This window comes from Mauremys reevesii, linkage group 3 (genome assembly GCF_016161935.1).
Source record: "Mauremys reevesii isolate NIE-2019 linkage group 3, ASM1616193v1, whole genome shotgun sequence".
NCBI classification, from domain to species: Eukaryota; Metazoa; Chordata; order Testudines; family Geoemydidae; genus Mauremys; species Mauremys reevesii.
Window position 1 is genome coordinate 77,284,487 of NC_052625.1, and position 18,661 is coordinate 77,303,147.

Below are 18,661 nucleotides of genomic sequence, written 5' to 3' on the forward strand. Positions count from 1 at the left end.
TGTTAACAGCAAAAATGTTTTAAAATAAATAATATAGAGAGGTGAGAAATAACAGACCTCAACTCTATTGTCCGTCTGCAAATTTGTGTACACAGAGTCAATCCCTTACCTCTCTCTAAAAGTGCAAAGTTTCAAAAAGTTCAATGAATAAAAGATTGTTGAGGGCGGAATAAGGAGAAGTCGTCTGGAGATAAATGTGAGAAGGGAGGGACAGGCAGTAGAAACAAAAGTCAAACTGTTTGAGCAGCATATTCCAGAAGTCTTGAGGTCTTTCTGAGTGTAGCCTTCATTGATTTGAGATCTACCATACTATTCTCTCACTAGAAGGAAAACTTATAATGGCAGCAGGCCATAAAAGAGACCCAGTTTGGGAATAAGAACCATTCAAGAACAAGGAGTCCAGTGGCACCTTAAAGACTAACAGATTTATTTGGGCATAAGCTTTTGTGGGTCTGAAGAAGTGAGTTTTTTTTACCCACGAAAGCTTATGCCCAAAAAAATCTGTTAGCCTTTAAGGTGCCACCGGACTCCTTGTTGTTTTTGTGGATACAGACTAACATGGCTACCCACTGATACTTGAAACCATTCAAGAAATATATGTTTGCTGATGATGTTTTGAAGAAAGTCACACCAGTGAACTGGTGGAAGTCACTTAAGCACTTGGATTCAGAGACTGTTGAAGTGATCCTCTTGCTTTTAACAGCAGTAGCTTCTTCTGCTGGTGTAGAAAGAATATTTTATTCCTTTGGACTAATTCACTCCAAACTGAGAAATCGTTTGGGACCTGAAAAAGCAGGACAGCTTGTTTTTCTTTTCCAGATTATGAACAAACAGGAAAATGAAGGGGAAGACGACTGAGTTAGCTACAGAAGCCAATATTTTAAATTTCTCATGTTGACCTGGCTGACATAGTCAATCTAATTTTTGTTTTGTTTTTTTAAATATTTCATTTAACTATTTTAGTTAAACAATTAAGAAAAACAAACTTGATTTTAAAAAACTTGAATGTTTAAATTCAAAAATTCATATAATATTTTAACAAAATAAGCATATGTTTGCTGTTGAAGAAAAAAATCCAGAATACATAATGTTGTTTTAGTTAAATAAAACCATTTAAATGTCTGTCTGGTGATGTTCTTCTCCTTATACAGCACAACAAGAAAATCCTCCAAATATTAATGATTAACCTGTTGAATTGGAGACAGTTCACCTCCCAATGACTTCGCAAATATCTGCTTCAATTACCTTTGGTAAATGAAATAACCAAACAATCATTCATTTTCTGATATAGCTATAAAACTAATCTGAAAAGTTTTCAAAATAAATCACTTAAAAAGGTATAGTGTGTACCTTCTAAAACTGAAACCTACATCTATCTCTGAGTTGTGAAGAATATGTATTAAGGTTATAACAATCAATCAACAAGAATGCACTTTTATGGAGAAATCCACAATTAAATAGAGTCTTCCTGACTAAATCAAATCCACCCTGATGCAAAGGTCAAATAGTAAATTAGGAGGTGAAGAAATCTATTTCTTCAAGGGATCCATTGAATCATGAGAGTAAAGTAAAGTAAAGTGTGGAGTCCACTGAAAGAGGGAGATGGTGTCTGATGGTGCCTTGAGAAAAGACAGCTGAGGTTAAGAAATAGAAAGGGCGGGAGGGGAGTAGGCAGCAGTCAGCAGGACTATGACAGACTATTGATGAAGGAACATCAACAAAGTGAATTTAAAGCAGCCTATTTCTTATGTTGGAATCTGGGGGGTTCAGGACTGAGAAGAGTGGCTGACGAGCTGAGAACAAAAATGGAGATTGTTGGTGGATGAAGAGGGGTGTTGCCAGAATAGGGAAACAAAAAGGATGTAGTGAGCTCTAAAGGATTTGGGTGTGATGGTGGCTCGATATTTGTGTATATCTAATTCTCAATTCACCTTAGTTCCCCGCTGTCTCCAGTAAATAATCTTCCCTTAACAACTTTGGTCCTCTTGCTGTGCATTTAGAATAATCCAACAGATCTCACCAGTGGTTATCACTGAATTGAACACGTAACACATACCTTCTTCTGTGCTGTAAAATAACTGGATATGAGTCTTGAAGCAAGAAAACCATTATAGAAGTATAAGGTAATGCACTCACTTCCATTTGTGTGAATAACTCACAGAAGTAGCCCTGTTAAAATCGCTCAGATTTCTCACAAGACTTTTAGCATTAGGTCCTAAAAGAACAGAAAAAGAGTTATCTTTTCTGTAACTGGTGTTCTTTGAGATGTGTTGGCCTTGACTTTCTACTTAGAACATACCAAGCCTTTCCAAAAATTGACTCAACTTTTCATCGCTACAGTGGATAGGTGGAAGGGTCACCTGGTGTCCTCGCAGAGGATTTCCAGTTGGATCACCCGTGCATAAGGACCTGTTTCCACCTGGTGGGGGTTCCGCCGCCACCGATTGTCAGGGCCTACTCAACGAGAGCGCAGGTGTATTCGGTGGCCTTCCTGGCTCACATCCCTGTCCAGGACATCTGTAGAGCCACAATGTGGTCCTCTGTTCACATGTTTACCACTTATGCCATCACTCAGCAGGTCAGAGATGACACTCCAGAGGTACTGCTTTGGAGTCACCCAAAACGGAATGGACGTGAGCAAGCACTCAAAGAAGAGTTTCCAGCAAGAAGGAACTGAGGGTGCGAGGAGCTCGTGGCACCCCTTATACCGCGCCATGGGTGCCATTCCAGAGGGCGCCAGAGCCAGTCTCTACGGATACTGCCAAGGGAAAAACTTCCAGCACTGGTGCATGTGGCGAGCACACACACCTAGTATGGAATAGACATGAGCAAGCACTGGAAGAAGAATGTGTCTATTGTTCATATTCATCTAACTGGAACTGTCTGTTTAGAGCGATGATCATAAAAGCCAAAACTTAATTGACAGCCACTGCAGAACAGTAAATTATAAACTCCTGATTGGGTGAAGAGGCTCTTGTACTGTATTTAGCAAAGCACTGCATCTCAGGAGCGCTTATTTCCTGAAATCAAACCAGCTGAGCACAGACAAGATTGAGGCATGTGTTTAAAAACAGCATGATTTATGGCAATAAATCAAGTACAAATTTTACTAACATATCTCTAAAGAGCAGTTTGTTAAATTAGTCCTTTGCCTGTCCAATGCAGCGTTTCATCTGTCTGCTTCCTGAAAAACCACCTTGCTAATCTGCAGAAACATATGTACATGTTTGTTCTCACAAGGTCAGCGTACAGAAGTGCAGAAGAAATCCATCAGCCACAAATTCACCTTTTTAGAATGAACCAACATTTATACTTTACACATGACTTGATGTAGTTCCACACAGATTTCACCACCTTTTTTATAACTTGAGAAATTTTCATCTTCGAATAATCCAATCTGTGTAAAGAGATACGTTTAAAAGTATTGATTACTTATCAAACTAATGTACACAAATTCTCTAGTTCAGATTCTGATCTGCACTGAAGTCAGTAGGATTACTCTGGAGTTATGTTGGTGTAAATGAGTTCAGAATCTGGCTCATACACCTTGATCTTGCTTCCATTGATATCAGTAACACAACTACCAGTGACTTCAGTGGAAGCAGGATCACTGAAGTCACTGGTAGTTGTGTTACTGATATCAATGGAAGCAAGATCAAGATGTATGAGTCAGATTCTGAACTCATTTACACCAACATAACTCCAGAGTAATCCTACTGACTTCAATGCAGTTACTTTGGAGATGTGCCAATACAAGCAAGATCAGAATCTGGCCTTTTTCCATCTACCAGCAAGGCGGGGGGAAGATATGCCAGTTATTAGCACCTAGAAAAGGCCCAACTATAGATTTTGAGTGGGGAAAATTAAAAATTCCAGCCATTAAAGATTAACTTTCATAGGGAAAAATAAAAGACATTTTAGGACCCAACTTTCATTTGTACTAAAGCCCTTTGATGCCACTGTGGCAATGTACAGGGGCCTTGTATTGTAAAGGGACCTGAGTGTGAATGAGGATCAAGCCTTTCAGTCTCTTGCTCTATGTAGTTTCTATTTACAAAAATAATCTCTAAGTGAGGGATTTTCCCAAGCACTTAAATGAGTTCAGAGCTAACTCATTTTGGATGGGATTTTCCAAAGCACCTAAGACTTAAATACCGAATCATAGAGCAAAGTGTATACTAACTACAAAAGTAGGTCAGATTTTATTGCATATTTTATGTCAATGATATATTTTAAACTCAGGTTTGACAAGGATAGCACTACCGATAGCTTAATATTTATTGTTTAAGGAGTCATATATGCATTTTTTTCAGTATATTTCAAAAGTCAGATGAAGGTTAATATTGTAAGGCAATATTTAAATACCAATTGATTATAAACAATATATTTAGAAGGAGGATCTCTTTACAACACAGGTCATTGTTTTTGACAGATACCAGACTTAGAAAGCAGGACTTTCTCCTCAATGTTTCATAAAAGTTAATAATTAAATACGTAGCTCTGAGCTAGGCTAGTGCCTATCTCAGAGATTATTAAAAACATTTATAAACAGTGAATTTATTCAAAATTAAATATTTATTTAGAGACTAAACGTGTAGATTATCTATCGCTTACATTCAGATCAGAGGACTAAGCACAGTAATTTGATGCAAAAATTGTTGTGTAACAGTTTTTCCAACATGATGTTTTTGCTTAAAAAGTAGTAATTGGGTGAAAAAACATAGCAGCTATTTCCAAAGGCCTTTTCTTCATTATCAGTGAGCAAAGGTATTGCAACCACAGTTTTAATATTCAGGCACCCAAAGACTTACCTGCAACTAACATATTAAAGTCAGTAGCTCTTTTCATCCGCAAAGTGGTATATAAGCAACAAGTAAGTTTCACAATACACACCAGTGAGGTAGGAAGTAGTATCCCCATTTTACAGCTACAGACAGTGAGTCAGAGAGATAACATGGTTTGCCCAAAGCCAGAGAAGACCCGTCAGAGCTGGGAGTATTCCAGGCTTTCAGTTCTGTTCTCAGTCACACTATTTAATTCTTTAGGATAATACAGCATTACTGGGATTGTTTCAGACCACCACATTACTTTGGTGGTTACAATAACAAAAATAATAAAAATAGCCTTAGTGATACAACCTTCTTTTTGATATAGCAAGATTGCTATATGAGCATGGGATCTGGCGTTCTCCCGAATACAGGAGAGGCATCCGTATATTGAGGGGGAGATTAGATCCCAAGTTGTTCCTTACCCACTAAGTACTACCCATTACTTATGAGGCATTCTTTTAGTCTATTTCCATGTCTTCTGACTTGCTGATACACACACCATTTAAAGACCAGAAACAAAATTCTGCATTATTTCACCCAGTCAATGGGGTGCTTCAGTGCAAATGTTTGTCCCAAGATTATTAAGGTGTGAGCCAGTTCTCAAAACCTCCACCATCAAAAAGAAAACCCGATGATCTCTACATCTCACGCTACATCTAGCCCAGTTATAGTATTTGGGCACAGAAATGCACAATTATGATTCTGAGGTCTGTAGAGGATTTCAGTACTATCTCCTGGACAAAGGGCGTAATACAAAACTACTTTGCCAAAAATTAACAAAGAAACAGACAAAAATGTGGTGGGGTTTTTCTTTTTGTCAGCAAGTGATGCTACAAAGTGAACAACCTCCAAAGCCCACTGAGAGGTTCTGTCAATCGATGCAAACTACAAGATTCTAAGTCGAGATCTGTTCTGTTTCTGGAGAAGAAACTGGGAAGATCAAGGCAGAGGCTTGCCCCTGCCACCTCACAAACCGTTATTCTGAATCATATGCCAGGATGGGCCCTAGCCATTTCTCAACCTCAGCCACTGGCAAGTTTTTCCTCAGTGCATAATCTTCAACCTGCAAAGAAACAAGAAAAAGATTTTAACACATTGATTAGTAAGTCTCCATGAGTCAATGTTTCCAAAATAGTCAGAAAACAGCTTGTTTCAACTATTTAATCAGTTTATTTGTAGCTCAGCTATATCATGGAATCCAAATTACCTGATCCTTACATATTTTACCAACAGCAAAGTATTTGGATTTGGGGTTGGAGAAGTAGAGACCTGAAACTGCGGAGGCAGGTGTCATTGCTAGTGATTCAGTTAACTGAATACCTGAAATTAAAAACAACATTTTGTTTAGTAACTGATAGTAACACGCCTAAGTTCTGGAGATGTCTTGTTTGGCAAACTGAAAATTCTGTGACAGCATTAGGCAAATTCAAAAATGCAGGTTTTTAATGAACTAAACAGGGAAATTAATAGTTCAATATTGCTTGTTTTATTTATTTTTATTAAATAAAATTTATTTTCCTCAGGCATTACATTTTCAGTTTTCAACATGCTGCATATTTTTGTATCAGCAATACAGGTCTGCAGTGCAGAAGTTGTTAGGGATAAACTAGACATTTTGGCATCTGGGAAGGAAGCATTAGGGGTTTCTGGAACCTAGGAAGGTAGTTTGGGATTAGCAGTGAGATAGCTGACATTTAAAACAGCAACAGAAGAGGAACAGGGCAGTTCACACTTTCTAAGAGGTCTAAGAGGTTTGAGGCTCTCTGCAGACTGAGGAACACATCACTACATTGATCTACACTCTGTTCATTTTTGGAAGTTTGCTTGCGGCCATAAGGACATTAGAAATATATTTTTAAATGCAAACTAGATTCTGCTACAAAATTCGCTAACAAACAGGAAAAACTCCAAGATGACATTGTTCCATAAAAAACCTCCCTGGCTGCAGAAAATGAAAAGGGGTGGGGGACCAGAGAGACAGACAGAGATTCCAACTATAATTGTTTTGGTTTTTGTTTTTATGCAGCTCTGCATTGGATACTTTGTCACAGAGTTTTAATTCCTTATTCAGGTCAAAGGGGAAATAAAAAAGGTTGCAGGTACCTGTTGCCTCCTCAATGTTTGCAAGTTTCCACATGGTGAGTTTTTCAGTGTGGTCAGGCTGGCTCGGGTACCCAGGAGCTGGACGGATTCCATCATATCTGATCCTGCGCAAGTCTGAAATATCCAACTGCTCATTGTTGCAGTAAGACCAGAATTCTTTTCGGACCCTTTCATGGAGCTCCTCTGCAAATGCCTGGGAACAAAGTGTAAGTATTCTTTTAATTTGAAGAGACTGCCAACAACAGCAATTTAGTCCAGGCCAAAAATGACATGGTCAGATTTCATTTACTTCTTTGTAAGGACTCTCACCATGGGTTAATAAGCATCATACAAGCAAACTGAAACACACACAAGGTACTTCTTTCACCCATTCTGGGTTTTTTTGGTGGGTGCTTGACAAGCATATATACTGGAAGTAGGAAAAAGGAGGCTGGTAACCAGATGATGATACAGTGCCAAGCTGCAGAGAAGATGTTTAGACCTTGCCTACACTATACCATTTGCCCTGGTTCCAGCCATGACAGATGAGCCAGTGGTGTAGCTGCACCATCACAAACTTCTAGTACAGACACACGAATTTGCTACTTGTGTCAGAAGAGCTTAGCTCTGTTTGAAACTGGATAAGTTTGACTGGTGCAAATTCCAGCTTTCCTTGTTTACACTATAAGCTTGCACCAGAATTTGGCACATGATTGGAATCAGGACAAACACACATTGTAGAGAAAATCTTAGACACAGTGGATCAAATTCTTCCTTTGGATATACTTGTGTGGTTACCATTAAAGCCAATGGAATCCCTGTGTTTGTATCCAAGGGTAGAACTATTAGGTCATTTTAGGGTCCCAAAAATTATCTGAGGGAGTTAGAGATACTTTTTAAAAAAAGTGGCCCAGTTTACAACCTGTTTAAAGCTACTTGCTTTTTTGAGACTTGACCCTGAAACTCTCTCGTGATGGAAAAAAGTCTGGAAAGCTGCACTGAGTCTCAGATTCCCCTGTTGCTCATGCTGACTATCCTCTCTTTGCTCAAGACACATTCGGTGGCAAGTAATTTAATTTCAGATTTAATAAGTACGACGCACCGTGTCACACAACACCCGCTTTTATCTAAGAAGGTGAAGAAGTGACTGTCAAATGAGTCCAACAGAGAGTTCGAGGAAAGTATAAGCGGCCATGCAATCTGTAATAAAATTTGTTACCTCTGCTATACGATCTCCCAGTGCTTTCACCATTATGCTGCTGTAGTCATCACACTGTTTCTCATATTCCTTGCACAGCTTGTCTACCCCAAAGCAGGCCACAGCAAACAGGCCTAAATAGTCACGAACACCAGAATCCAAGGGGGCTATAAAATCAGAGAGGCAGTAATATGGGTCTGCGCAGTTGGAGTCTTTTTCGGCCTAAAATAATAAACAAAAAAGTTGCATCAAATAAGAGAACTTGCATTTTTTTTTTTTTAAAAAAAGCTCATTAGAATATCAGGGTTGGAAGGGACCTCAGGAGGTCATCTAGTCCAACCCCCTGCTCAAAGCAAGACCAATCCCCAGACAGATTTTTGACCCAGATCCCTAAGTGGCTCCCTCAAAGATTGCACTCACGACCCTTGGTTTAGCAGGCCAATGTTCAAACCACTGAGCTCTCTCTCTCTCTCGCTCCCCTCCTCCCCCCATTACTCAGGCAGGCCTAGAAATGGGTCCATCTACTTTCCCTCAATAGGCGAGAAATTGTTATTTTTAAACCACAAGGACTTCTAGGTACAAGATATTCTTGTAAATAGCAGGAGGCAAGTATATGCCAGGCCTAGATGTATGATGCCTTCCATCTTTTCAAAGTGAAGTTTATGCTAAGGCCCAGGATCAGCATATTAGATGATAGACCAATGGGATTAGCCTGTAAAGAGACACTCGTATTGAAATCCAATCAGTAAAACAAAGAGGCGAAAGTAACTGTGTACAACACCCGACCCGTGAGACCCAGAACTAATTTTGCAACCATGTTTTCACATTTTTAAAGAACATTTTTCTCTCCCCTGTTGCTGATTGAAAGACCTACACAAACAGAGGAAACTGTCGGACCGAACAAGAGGATTAGTAAAACAGGCTATAATAAAAGTGCTGTCAAAGACATAAAACAAAGCAGGGGAAAAAATCTCTCAGTTCTAGTAATCTTAAGGTTTGCTTGTAACAACAGCAGTAAAAAAAATTTCAGATGGAAGTGTGGTTTGTAAACTGACAGTGTCCCTCTAACAACGCTGGTACCTTAGACAAAATCCTGCAGCATGTGTCACAGAATCCACACTTGTACACAAAACTGTGCTCCAGAAATTCAGTTTATATATTTTTTTAAATTCTGTTTCTAAAGATCGTAAAGATAACTCTGAAAATATGAACTAAGCATAAACTGAACCAACATTATTTTCCCGGGATAGCTTGAAGCAGTAACTCTGAGAAATCCAAACTTCTCCATTCACGTGAATGGGTTGTTAATGCAAACCTAAAGATGATCATTTAAAATGTCAATAATTAACTATTTTGCTTCTAATCTGTTAACAGAAATGGCTAATAAATGTGTTTATTCTCAACTGTTTCCCCAGGTGAGAATTAAACAAAAATAAAGACTGCAGATAACTGCAGGACAGACATTATTAATGTTCATACTTAATTCATTCAAAAAATCTCATTTTTAGTATAAATTAAGCTCCCACAGAATTTCCAGTCTGATGGAGGATCTTGGTGCAAAATGTAGGTTGGGTATACAGGGTCTTGATTATGAAGTTATGAAGCATGATAGATGCACAACGGTGCTTTATGGCTTCTAAAATATTAGAAGAAAAAGAATCTGAAAAAATGAAATCTAAGGAGTGTTCTGTGATACACTGTTTCACCATTCACAGATCTTATGTTATTAACTCATAATAATTTTTGAAAAAGGCAGACGGAATCAGGAGATGACTCTTCCTTTGTAGATTGCTCTCACAGATTATAGCTAACTTCATTTTCAGCATGAACTTTAATATAATCCCTTTGTTCCATCTTGACAAGCCAACACAAAGAACTTTATACTAGGTCAGCAAATACTCCATCTTCCTACCTGCTGCCTTAAGCCATAAAATTTAGCTATTGGTTCTGCAGACTGCAATGCCTCTTCCGTTATGTATAAATGAATATCATCTTGAACACTCTGCGCTGGCCAGAACCCAACCAGGCCGCTGGCTTGCAACTTCTTTTGGCTAATCAAAGTTTTTAGTAGGGTCTGAGCATCATTATAAACTCTTTTGGCTTCTTCTCCTAACAAAAAAAAGAGACATTATAACTTTAACCAACTTTCCAGCTTCCTCCTCCCCTCTTTTTTAAATAAATACACTTTATGGATAATCCTACTATTTCCTCAGTCATCTTTCTTATTGGTTACTGCTGTAGCATTTTAGCTGTTGCTAACAGAGGTGTCAGCGCTGTCATGGTTACACAGTTGTAACAGTACACCTGCTGCACAAATACTTCAGCCAGTAGAATTCTAGTACAGTAAAAAAGGTGGAGCAGAATAAGTGATGTGGACAGACTGTACATGAAAGTATCTAAAATACCGCAGAAATCATTAGATTGTGGTTGGGACCCCCTTACACCTAAACACCTCACAGACTCTGTGCTGTAATCCACTACTGGTAACCATTCCATACTGCTTTAAAAGAGTGAGCCCCAGTGTCTTGCTTATCCAAACACACAAGACCACATAAACCATCCTCACTTTGATAGTATCTGTTCCTTAGCTCACTTAACTCTGCTAGTGTATATTAAATACTTCATATTTACACCAAATTATCTGGCTATCCAATATAGTCAGAACCCTGTGTGGATATAAAATTTGTAGCCGCATCCGATCTGTGATCCGCAAACACAGTCCACAACTATCCGCAGCTATAAAGCTGCTATCTGCAGATTTGCAGGGCTCTAAATATAGTATAGTAGAAAGAACACTAGTTTTTAGAGGTTTGGATACACTTGCAGCTTTATTACATATGTTCCAATGGTCTTTTAAAAAGTACTTTCAGGATTATGCATATCTATGATTCTATAATGGGACCCAGGGCTTCTAGTGATGTTGTCCAACAATGAATATAGACATATCAAGCCTTCTATAATTTTTTCCCATCATCCAAATATTTTCCTTTGTTTTTATATACAAGTGAACTCTTTACAGTTGGGGCCTAAATAATTCCCCACTTACTTTTCATTATTAATCTTTTGTACCAACATTTTATTAAAACACTTTCTGATTCAATTGACGTTTCTCCTGTGTATTTGTGAACAATCAGAATATATATTTTAAGTAACTGTATTTGTGAACAATCAGAATATATATTTTAAGTAACTGATCTGTCTGCATTGCCTTCATACAAGAAATGCTATTTCAATACTCACCCACTGCTTTATCATTAAAAATTTTAGGAAATCCTCGGTTGGGATATTTGCCCCGAAGTTGCCAGACATCAAAAAAAGGCTTCCAGTCAATGTATTCCACCAGCCTCTCCAGGTTATAATCTTCAAAAACTTGAGTACCAAAGAATTTAGGTTTAACTGTAGAAGTTTAAAATAATTTGTCATTTGGGAATTACCACATATTGCTGAATCTTTTACATACAGTAGAACCTCAGAGTTATGAACACCAGAGTTACGAGCTGACCAGTTAACCACACACCTCATTTGGAACTGGAAATATGCAATCAGGCAGCAGCAGAGACAAAAAAAATAAAAATAAATACAATACTGTGTTCAACATAAACTACTAAAAAAAAAAAAAGGTAAAGCAGCATTTTTCTTCTGCATAGTAAAGTTTCACAGCCATATTAAGTCAATGTTCAGTTGGTAAACTTTTCAAAGAACAACTGTAACATTTTGTTCAGAGCTGCAAACATTTCAGAGTTACAAACAATCTCCATTCCCGAGAGGTTCATAACTCGGAGGTCCTACTGTACACAACACAGCAAGGAAACATAAACCATCACTACCATTTATAACTTAGTTTTCTCGTTCCCTGTGCTTTTGAACTCTTAACAGCATCTGTGTGCCACATGAAGTATTTAAAGTTGTCATCCTTCAGAAGACTGCCACAATAAACTGAAGTCAATCTAACTACCATATCACTATTATCTGGTCTAGATAATTGTCTAGACCACTACGCTGGCCTAGAAGACTATCAGGCCTTAGCCTTGACATATGAAATTTAAAGTTCCTTCATTAGTTCATCCAAATCAATACTGATTGGTACGTAATTGTGTTGGACTCATGAAGTTACAGTATTTTGTTGATCATAGGGCTTAGAATATGTCAGAACTGGGCAGATGCATAGACTACCTTCCACTAAATGCTTTCTATATTGATGCTTTATATCGGGACAGGCAAACTTTTTGGCCTGTGGGCTGCATTGGGTTTCTGAAATTGTATGGCGGGCCGGTTAGTGGAGGCTATGCCTCCCCAAACATCCAGGTGTGGCCTGGCCTCCGCCCCCTATCTGCCATCCCCCCCCCCGCTTCTTGTGCCTCCTGGTGGCCCCCCCAGGACTTCTGCCCCATCCAACCTCCCCTGTTCTCTGACAGCCTCCCGGCGACCTCTGCCCCATCCATCCCACCTGCTCTCTGTCCCCTGCCTGCTCCCGGACCTCCCGCCCCATCCAACCCCCACCCTCCTTCCTGACTGCCCTCCCAGGACCCCTGCCCTGTCCAACCACCCCTTCTCCCTGACCGCCCCTGGACAGTCCGCCCCTAACTGCCCCCCACTGCCCCATCCAACCCCTCCTCTCCTTCTTGACTGCCCACCCGGGAGCCCTGCTCCCATTCAACCTCCCCTGTTCGCCTCTCTCTGACTGCCCCGACCCCTATCCACACCCCTGGCCCCTGACCAGTCCCTGAACTTCCCTGCCCTCTATCCAACTTCCCCCCCAGCTCCCTGCCCCCTTACCACACTGCCTGGAGCACTCGTGGTTGGCAGCGCGGCTGCACCAGGACAGGCAGCCGCGCCGCGCAGCACAGAGCATGGGGTCAGGCCCCGGCTCTGCAGCTGCGCTGCCCCATGAGCTCACTGCCCAGAGCATTGCACCGGTGGCGCAGTGAGCTTAGGCTGCGGGGGAGGGTCCGGGGGCTAGCCTCCCAGGTCAGGAGCTCATGGGCCGGACAGGACGGTCCTGCAGGCCGGATGTGGCCATGGTCTGTAGTTTGCCCACCTATGCTTTATAGCCAACTCTTCTACTCAGGCACAGCCCAGTTCACCAGCATTGTGTGCTGTGAAGTTCCACATAAAACCTAGTCGGGAAGCTGCAGGAGCTTTTGCAACTTCCATACATCCAATAGGATAGGGGTGGTGAGGGTGCACGTGCAGTGGTGGGTCCTTGTTATCATGTAGCTACTGGTCCAGCATTTGCATCTTCCCACCTTTTCTGCTACCTTAGGAGGGACCTTTATAAAGATTAGTTACTAGAAACTGAGTGCTGCATTTTGGCCCTGTGAAAGTAGGCACTATTGAGTGCCCACCTAGAGAAGTTGTGGAATCTCCGTCATTGGAGGTTTTTAAGAACAGGTTAGACAAACAGTGGTCAAGAATGGTCTAGTTATTACTTAGTCCTGCCTTGAGTGTAGGGGACTGGACTAGATGGCATATTGAGGCACCTTCCAATCCTACATTTCTATGATTTGATTATATGTACTATAATGGATCTTTGGTTTTAAACTGATGTACAACACTCACTTTTTGGCAATGTATAAAAGTTGGAAAGTTTCACAAGCTGGAAATCAGAAGGAACAAAAATAAATGTAATGGGGCCAAACATCTGCAAGCACGGGGATGAGAACACTTCATTTTAGGCCACTGATCTCTCATCTGTGCAACAACAATCCCTTCAAATTCAATAGATACTGTGACAGGGTCAGGCCAGAGGGCTACAGGAGAGTGATAGAAGGCAGATATATTAGCCCCAGGTTAAATAGGTCCCCTTTCCCTGGGTAAGGTAACAGGGAAGGTTCCAGAACAATCAGGAACTTTAAACAATTAAGGCAGACAGGCTGATTAGAACACCTGCCAATCAAGAAGCTGCTAGAATCAATTGAAGCAGGCTAATCAGGGCACCTGGGTTTAAAAAGGGAGCTCGCTTCAGTTTGTGGTGCGCATGTGAGGAGCTGAGAGTGAGAGGGTGTAAGGAGCTGAGAGTGAGAGGGCGTGCTGCTGGAGGACTGAGGCATACAAGTGTTATCAGACGCCAGGAGGAAGGTCCTGTGGTGAGGATAAAGAAGGTGTTTGGAGGAGGCCATGGGGAAGTAGCCCAGGGAGTTGTAGCTGTCATGCAGCTGTTACAGGAGGTACAACAGACAGCTGCAGTCCACAGGGCCCTGGGCTGGAACCCGGAGTAGAGGGCGGGCCCGGGTTTCCCCCAAACCTCCCCACTCCTGATCAGACACAGGAGGAGTTGACCCATACAATAAGCGCAGGACCTACCAAGGTAGAGGAAGAACTTTGTCACAATACTAATTTATTTTCAAGTCATGCTGCTCCCTCTGACAGGAGACCACACAGCTATATCCAGTGAGGTTATCAAATATTAAGTGTTCAATTAAAAAAATGTAAACTGACCGGGTTTATAGTCTGACAGCCAGTCATTATGGAAACCTTTTCTCCTAGCTTGCTCCAATGATAAATATCTTCTTTCCTGTATGGAAATAGAAGATACATTTATATAACCTCTCAGCTTTGAACAAAGTAACTTCAATGGCCTTGTTACAGTCTGAAATGATTTTGTTGATGATACATCTGAGGACAGCTTTAATTTCATCATCTAGCAGGTATCTTGGTAAGACTAATATAAAATGTACTTTACAATGAGCTTGTCAATTTACTGTACTACTCTTAATGGACAGACATTTCTAGTTGATTTAGTCTATAAGATTATCAAGCATTAATCTGCCCACATAAATTTAAGTTCCTTTTATTAGTTTAAAAAAAAATGAGCACAAATGCATAGGAAGGTGCTGCATTTTACCTCGGTTGTCTAACCTTGCTCAGAGCAAGTCTAGATGACAGCCATAAAAACCGCAAGTGTTTCCCGATACATAGGATGAAATTCTGGCCCGGTTAAGTCAATACAAATTTTGCCATTGACTTCAATGGGGTCAGGAATTCACCCTTGGTCTACACCATAGTTCCCAGAGTTGCTGCACCAGTGGTAGTGCAATTATGGGAAACTTTAGCAAGATGTTCCCAGCAGAGGACCCTAAGTTTTGGAATCAACTTCACTTGCAAAGAGGCCAAAGTCAGAGGTGGTTGACCTTCGAGCATGCTTCGTTGTCTGTTTTGTCAGACAGAGGACCTAGGTGTCTTCAGTGCATTCCATAGTCTCATCCCTCATATTCAGTCTATCTCCAAATCAATTCTTTCTTCCTACCAACATTTCTAAAACTCAGCCTTGGCTTTCTGTCCAGACAGCTAAAACTCTTGTCCAGGCCTTCATCTCAATTACTGTGCAGGTCCCTAATCTTGGACACCACTGCAGTGTAAATATTAAACAATGACAATCAGGCCTTTCCTCAGTGAGTGGTGAGAGTTTGGTAGTTTCCTTTGTGGGCTGGACAATTCCATTTCATGTTGCCTTTTGTAAATTAATGATTTGTACTATATGTTTTAAATTGATGGAAATATGCCCAAAGATCATTAATATATGGAATTTGTTTTACAAGCAATAATGATAAAAGGACCAATCATTTTAGAGGGGAAAGAATTTAAATCAATACACAACGCAGTTTTTTGTTTTTTTTTTTACCTTGAGAGACTCATAGTGGTCCTGTCTAACGTCTTCATACTCCTCTATTATTTCTTCAAAGAAATCATCTTTCAGGTTTTCATCTAGCAGCTGAGAGCACTGAGAAAGTAAAAGGGAATTTTAGCAGTAGGAAAGCTGCTGCAGAATGGACAAGTTTGAACTTCAAAGTGAGTCGTCAGCCTTTCATGCTGCAGCTTCTGTGGGTTTTGTGACCAACATAGCAATTTCCTAAAATATCCTTGGGAGGCCTTACTGAATTAGGTTTTGGTACATTTGGGGTCCAGTGTATTACATTAATGGTTCATGTATTATTGTGGGCCAGGGTTCTACATACCATCTCTCTGGGAGGAAACAGGATGTGAACCATGGAAAGTGTTACGAACTTCAAAAGACTATACTGAACGATGTGCCAGACAAGAATGGACTTTTGGGACAAACAGTGTCAAGTGGTTTGCCTGGAAAATCTCTATGGAGAGGTGAATACAAATTACCCACCTCCATTTATGCAAAACCCCAGTTGTTGGAAGCTAGAGCCTGAAGAGGGGACCACCGTCTGCTTACTACCTGCTCCTGGAGTCTCGAGATCAAAGACTCAAGCTGTATTAAGGAAAGACTGAACTATTCATGGGTGTGCTGGGTGTTATGAACTTGTAACCACAGAAAACCCCCTTTATGGGGTTTGAAGGCCTGAGTCCCTGCCAGAACCCTTGTTGGAGTTGGGGTGATCTCTGGGGTAAGCTTATTAGCATGTCTGTAGATTCTTTTGTTGTTTTAATGTTTTCCCTGTAATGCTTTCATCTTAAGAATAAATGTTTGCTTGGAAAGAGCTGTGTGATAACTTGTGACTGCTGGCAATGAGAATCAGGAAGGGAGACATGGGTGTGTGATCAGAAGTGATGGGTACAGAGCCAGGAGCCTAGAGCAGGTGCCTTTGGTGGAGCTTGGAGAAGGAACACAGGTGCAGTATCCCTGAACTGTGACAGTTTTTATCTAGCTCAGGGTGATAATGAAGAGCCCAGTCCCATCACTAAACTACCAGTGAGCTAGTAAATCATTATATTGTAGGTGAGAGACTAACATATTAAAGCAATACTTCAAATTAACACTGACTGGTGCAGCCAGGCTATACCTTCTCGCCCCGCCATCCATTGTCAGCTCTCTGGCCTTTCTGAGAGTGCCGAAAGAAACAATCCCCATAAAGGCACAGAATCTGATGCACCCTGCCTCCCTCTCCCCCTTGCTGTCAAGACTCCCTCAGCTGGGACCAATCCTACTCGTGGTTTGTTCCTCACCACCTGCACCCCTCTTGTTCCTGGCCCAGAAGAGCTGTTGGAAACCATCCGCAGATGGAAGAAGGGGAAGGTGCACCACTTCTCGCAGCTCCCATTGGCTGGGAAGGGCGAACCGCGGCCACAGGGAGCTGAGGGGCTCCATGCCTGCAGACGCTCCAGGTAAACAAAACGACAATGTATTAGATATTCAAGCAACAAAGAATCCTGTGGCACCTTATAGACTAACAGTTTTTTTTGCATGAGCTTCTTTGGTGTGAATACCCACTTCTTTCGGATGCAAGTGGTATTTCATTCTTATTCAAGAAGTAATTCACACAGCTCAGCTCATGCTGCTGCTCTTATTCTATTCTACTATAACTTGTTGCTTTTTTCTTTATCCAGACTAACACCCTCTGATATTAGATATTCAATTCACTGATTCCATAGAGTTTAAAATAATCAAATTTTGGTGTAGACCCATTTATAAGCTGACCCCTGCTCTTTGATGCATCACTTCTTTACCAAAAATATTTGGCTTATGAATGAGTATATATGGTAATTCCAGATGTGTCCCCACCTACCAGCAGCCACCTCCCTAATATAAAGTCAAAATAAAGCCCAAGACATTAGTTGATGCCCAGATAGCAATCATCCTAGGAATTAGCTAAATGTTAGTCATTAGTTAATGGCTAGTTTAAGGGAAAGGAACCAACTGAAAATGACCAATACTTCATACATAAAGAATGAACTAAACCGCGTCTACCTGCCCTGTCACTATGGGGAGGTGGCAAGGGGTGCTGTCACCCACTCTGTCTTCACCGCCAGATGAGAAGGGCAGCGTCTGGCACAGAGTGACAGCCACCCAGTGCTGCACAGAGAAGAAAAGGAGCTGTTGAGACCCAATCCTTTCTCTCCCCATTGAGGAAAGATGCCTGCAAAGAAATTGGAGGATGCACAGCATAAATTTCCAGGGGAGGGTACAGGGAGAGAAGGCACAGTATCCATGTGGGGAGAGGGCAGAGGCACTGTGTGACAGCGCGTTCATCCCACACCAGCCCTGAAGTGGTTATGGGCCTCAGAAGGGTCCCATTAACCATACAGGCCACATCTGGGGGCGGGGGGGGGAGGTGACGGGGAGAGTCAGGCTTCAGTGACAAGTGTTAACTGAAGATGAAGTCTAGCTAAGCAGGAGCAGGCTGGGCTTGTATAAAGCCAGGGAGTTGAGAACAGAAAGGGGCTTGAGGGAGAGGGTCTGCACTCACTCTCTAGACACAGGAAAAGCCCTGGGAGCTTGTCCCTGATGGAAGGGGTTTACTCAGAGGAGTTGTGGGGAAGAAACCCTGTGGAAGGCAGAGTAGGAAGAAACAGAGGGAAAGAGCAGTGAGTATTGAAACTGCGTAGACCTTGGCTGCTACTGACTGGGTTCCTGGGCTGCAACGTGGATTAGTAGGTGGGTCCAGCTTCCCTTCCCGACCTCTGGGGAAGTGGCACAGACTGGGAATTGGCACAGAACACTGCCTGGGATGGTGCACAGACAGCTGGTCTGGGGGGACTCTGATACCACAGAAGGGGAAGACTATACAGTGACCTTGCAAGGGGGCCGAGTCATGGAAAGGGAGTGCTGTGAAGTACGGGAGGAGAGACCACTGCCGAGACAGAG

At 41.4% G+C, this 18,661-nt stretch overlaps 1 protein-coding gene across 4 annotated transcripts in view; it reads right to left on the minus strand.

Moving 5' to 3' along the window:
• Positions 1–4,257: 4,257 nt before the first annotated feature.
• MTR (5-methyltetrahydrofolate-homocysteine methyltransferase) overlaps positions 4,258–18,661 on the minus strand; it is an 85,328-nt gene continuing 70,924 nt past the window's right edge. For all 4 annotated transcript variants that reach the window (XM_039531292.1, XM_039531289.1, XM_039531291.1 and 1 more), the window contains 8 exons: positions 15,731–15,829; positions 14,548–14,623; positions 11,350–11,505; positions 10,022–10,218; positions 8,131–8,331; positions 6,933–7,125; positions 6,037–6,149; positions 4,258–5,892 (listed from right to left, as the gene is read on the minus strand). In XM_039531292.1, the coding sequence (XP_039387226.1) occupies positions 5,806–5,892; positions 6,037–6,149; positions 6,933–7,125; positions 8,131–8,331; positions 10,022–10,218; positions 11,350–11,505; positions 14,548–14,623; positions 15,731–15,829 (1,122 nt within the window). In that variant the 3' untranslated portion in view covers positions 4,258–5,805. The remainder of the gene's footprint in view (positions 5,893–6,036; positions 6,150–6,932; positions 7,126–8,130; positions 8,332–10,021; positions 10,219–11,349; positions 11,506–14,547; positions 14,624–15,730; positions 15,830–18,661) is intronic.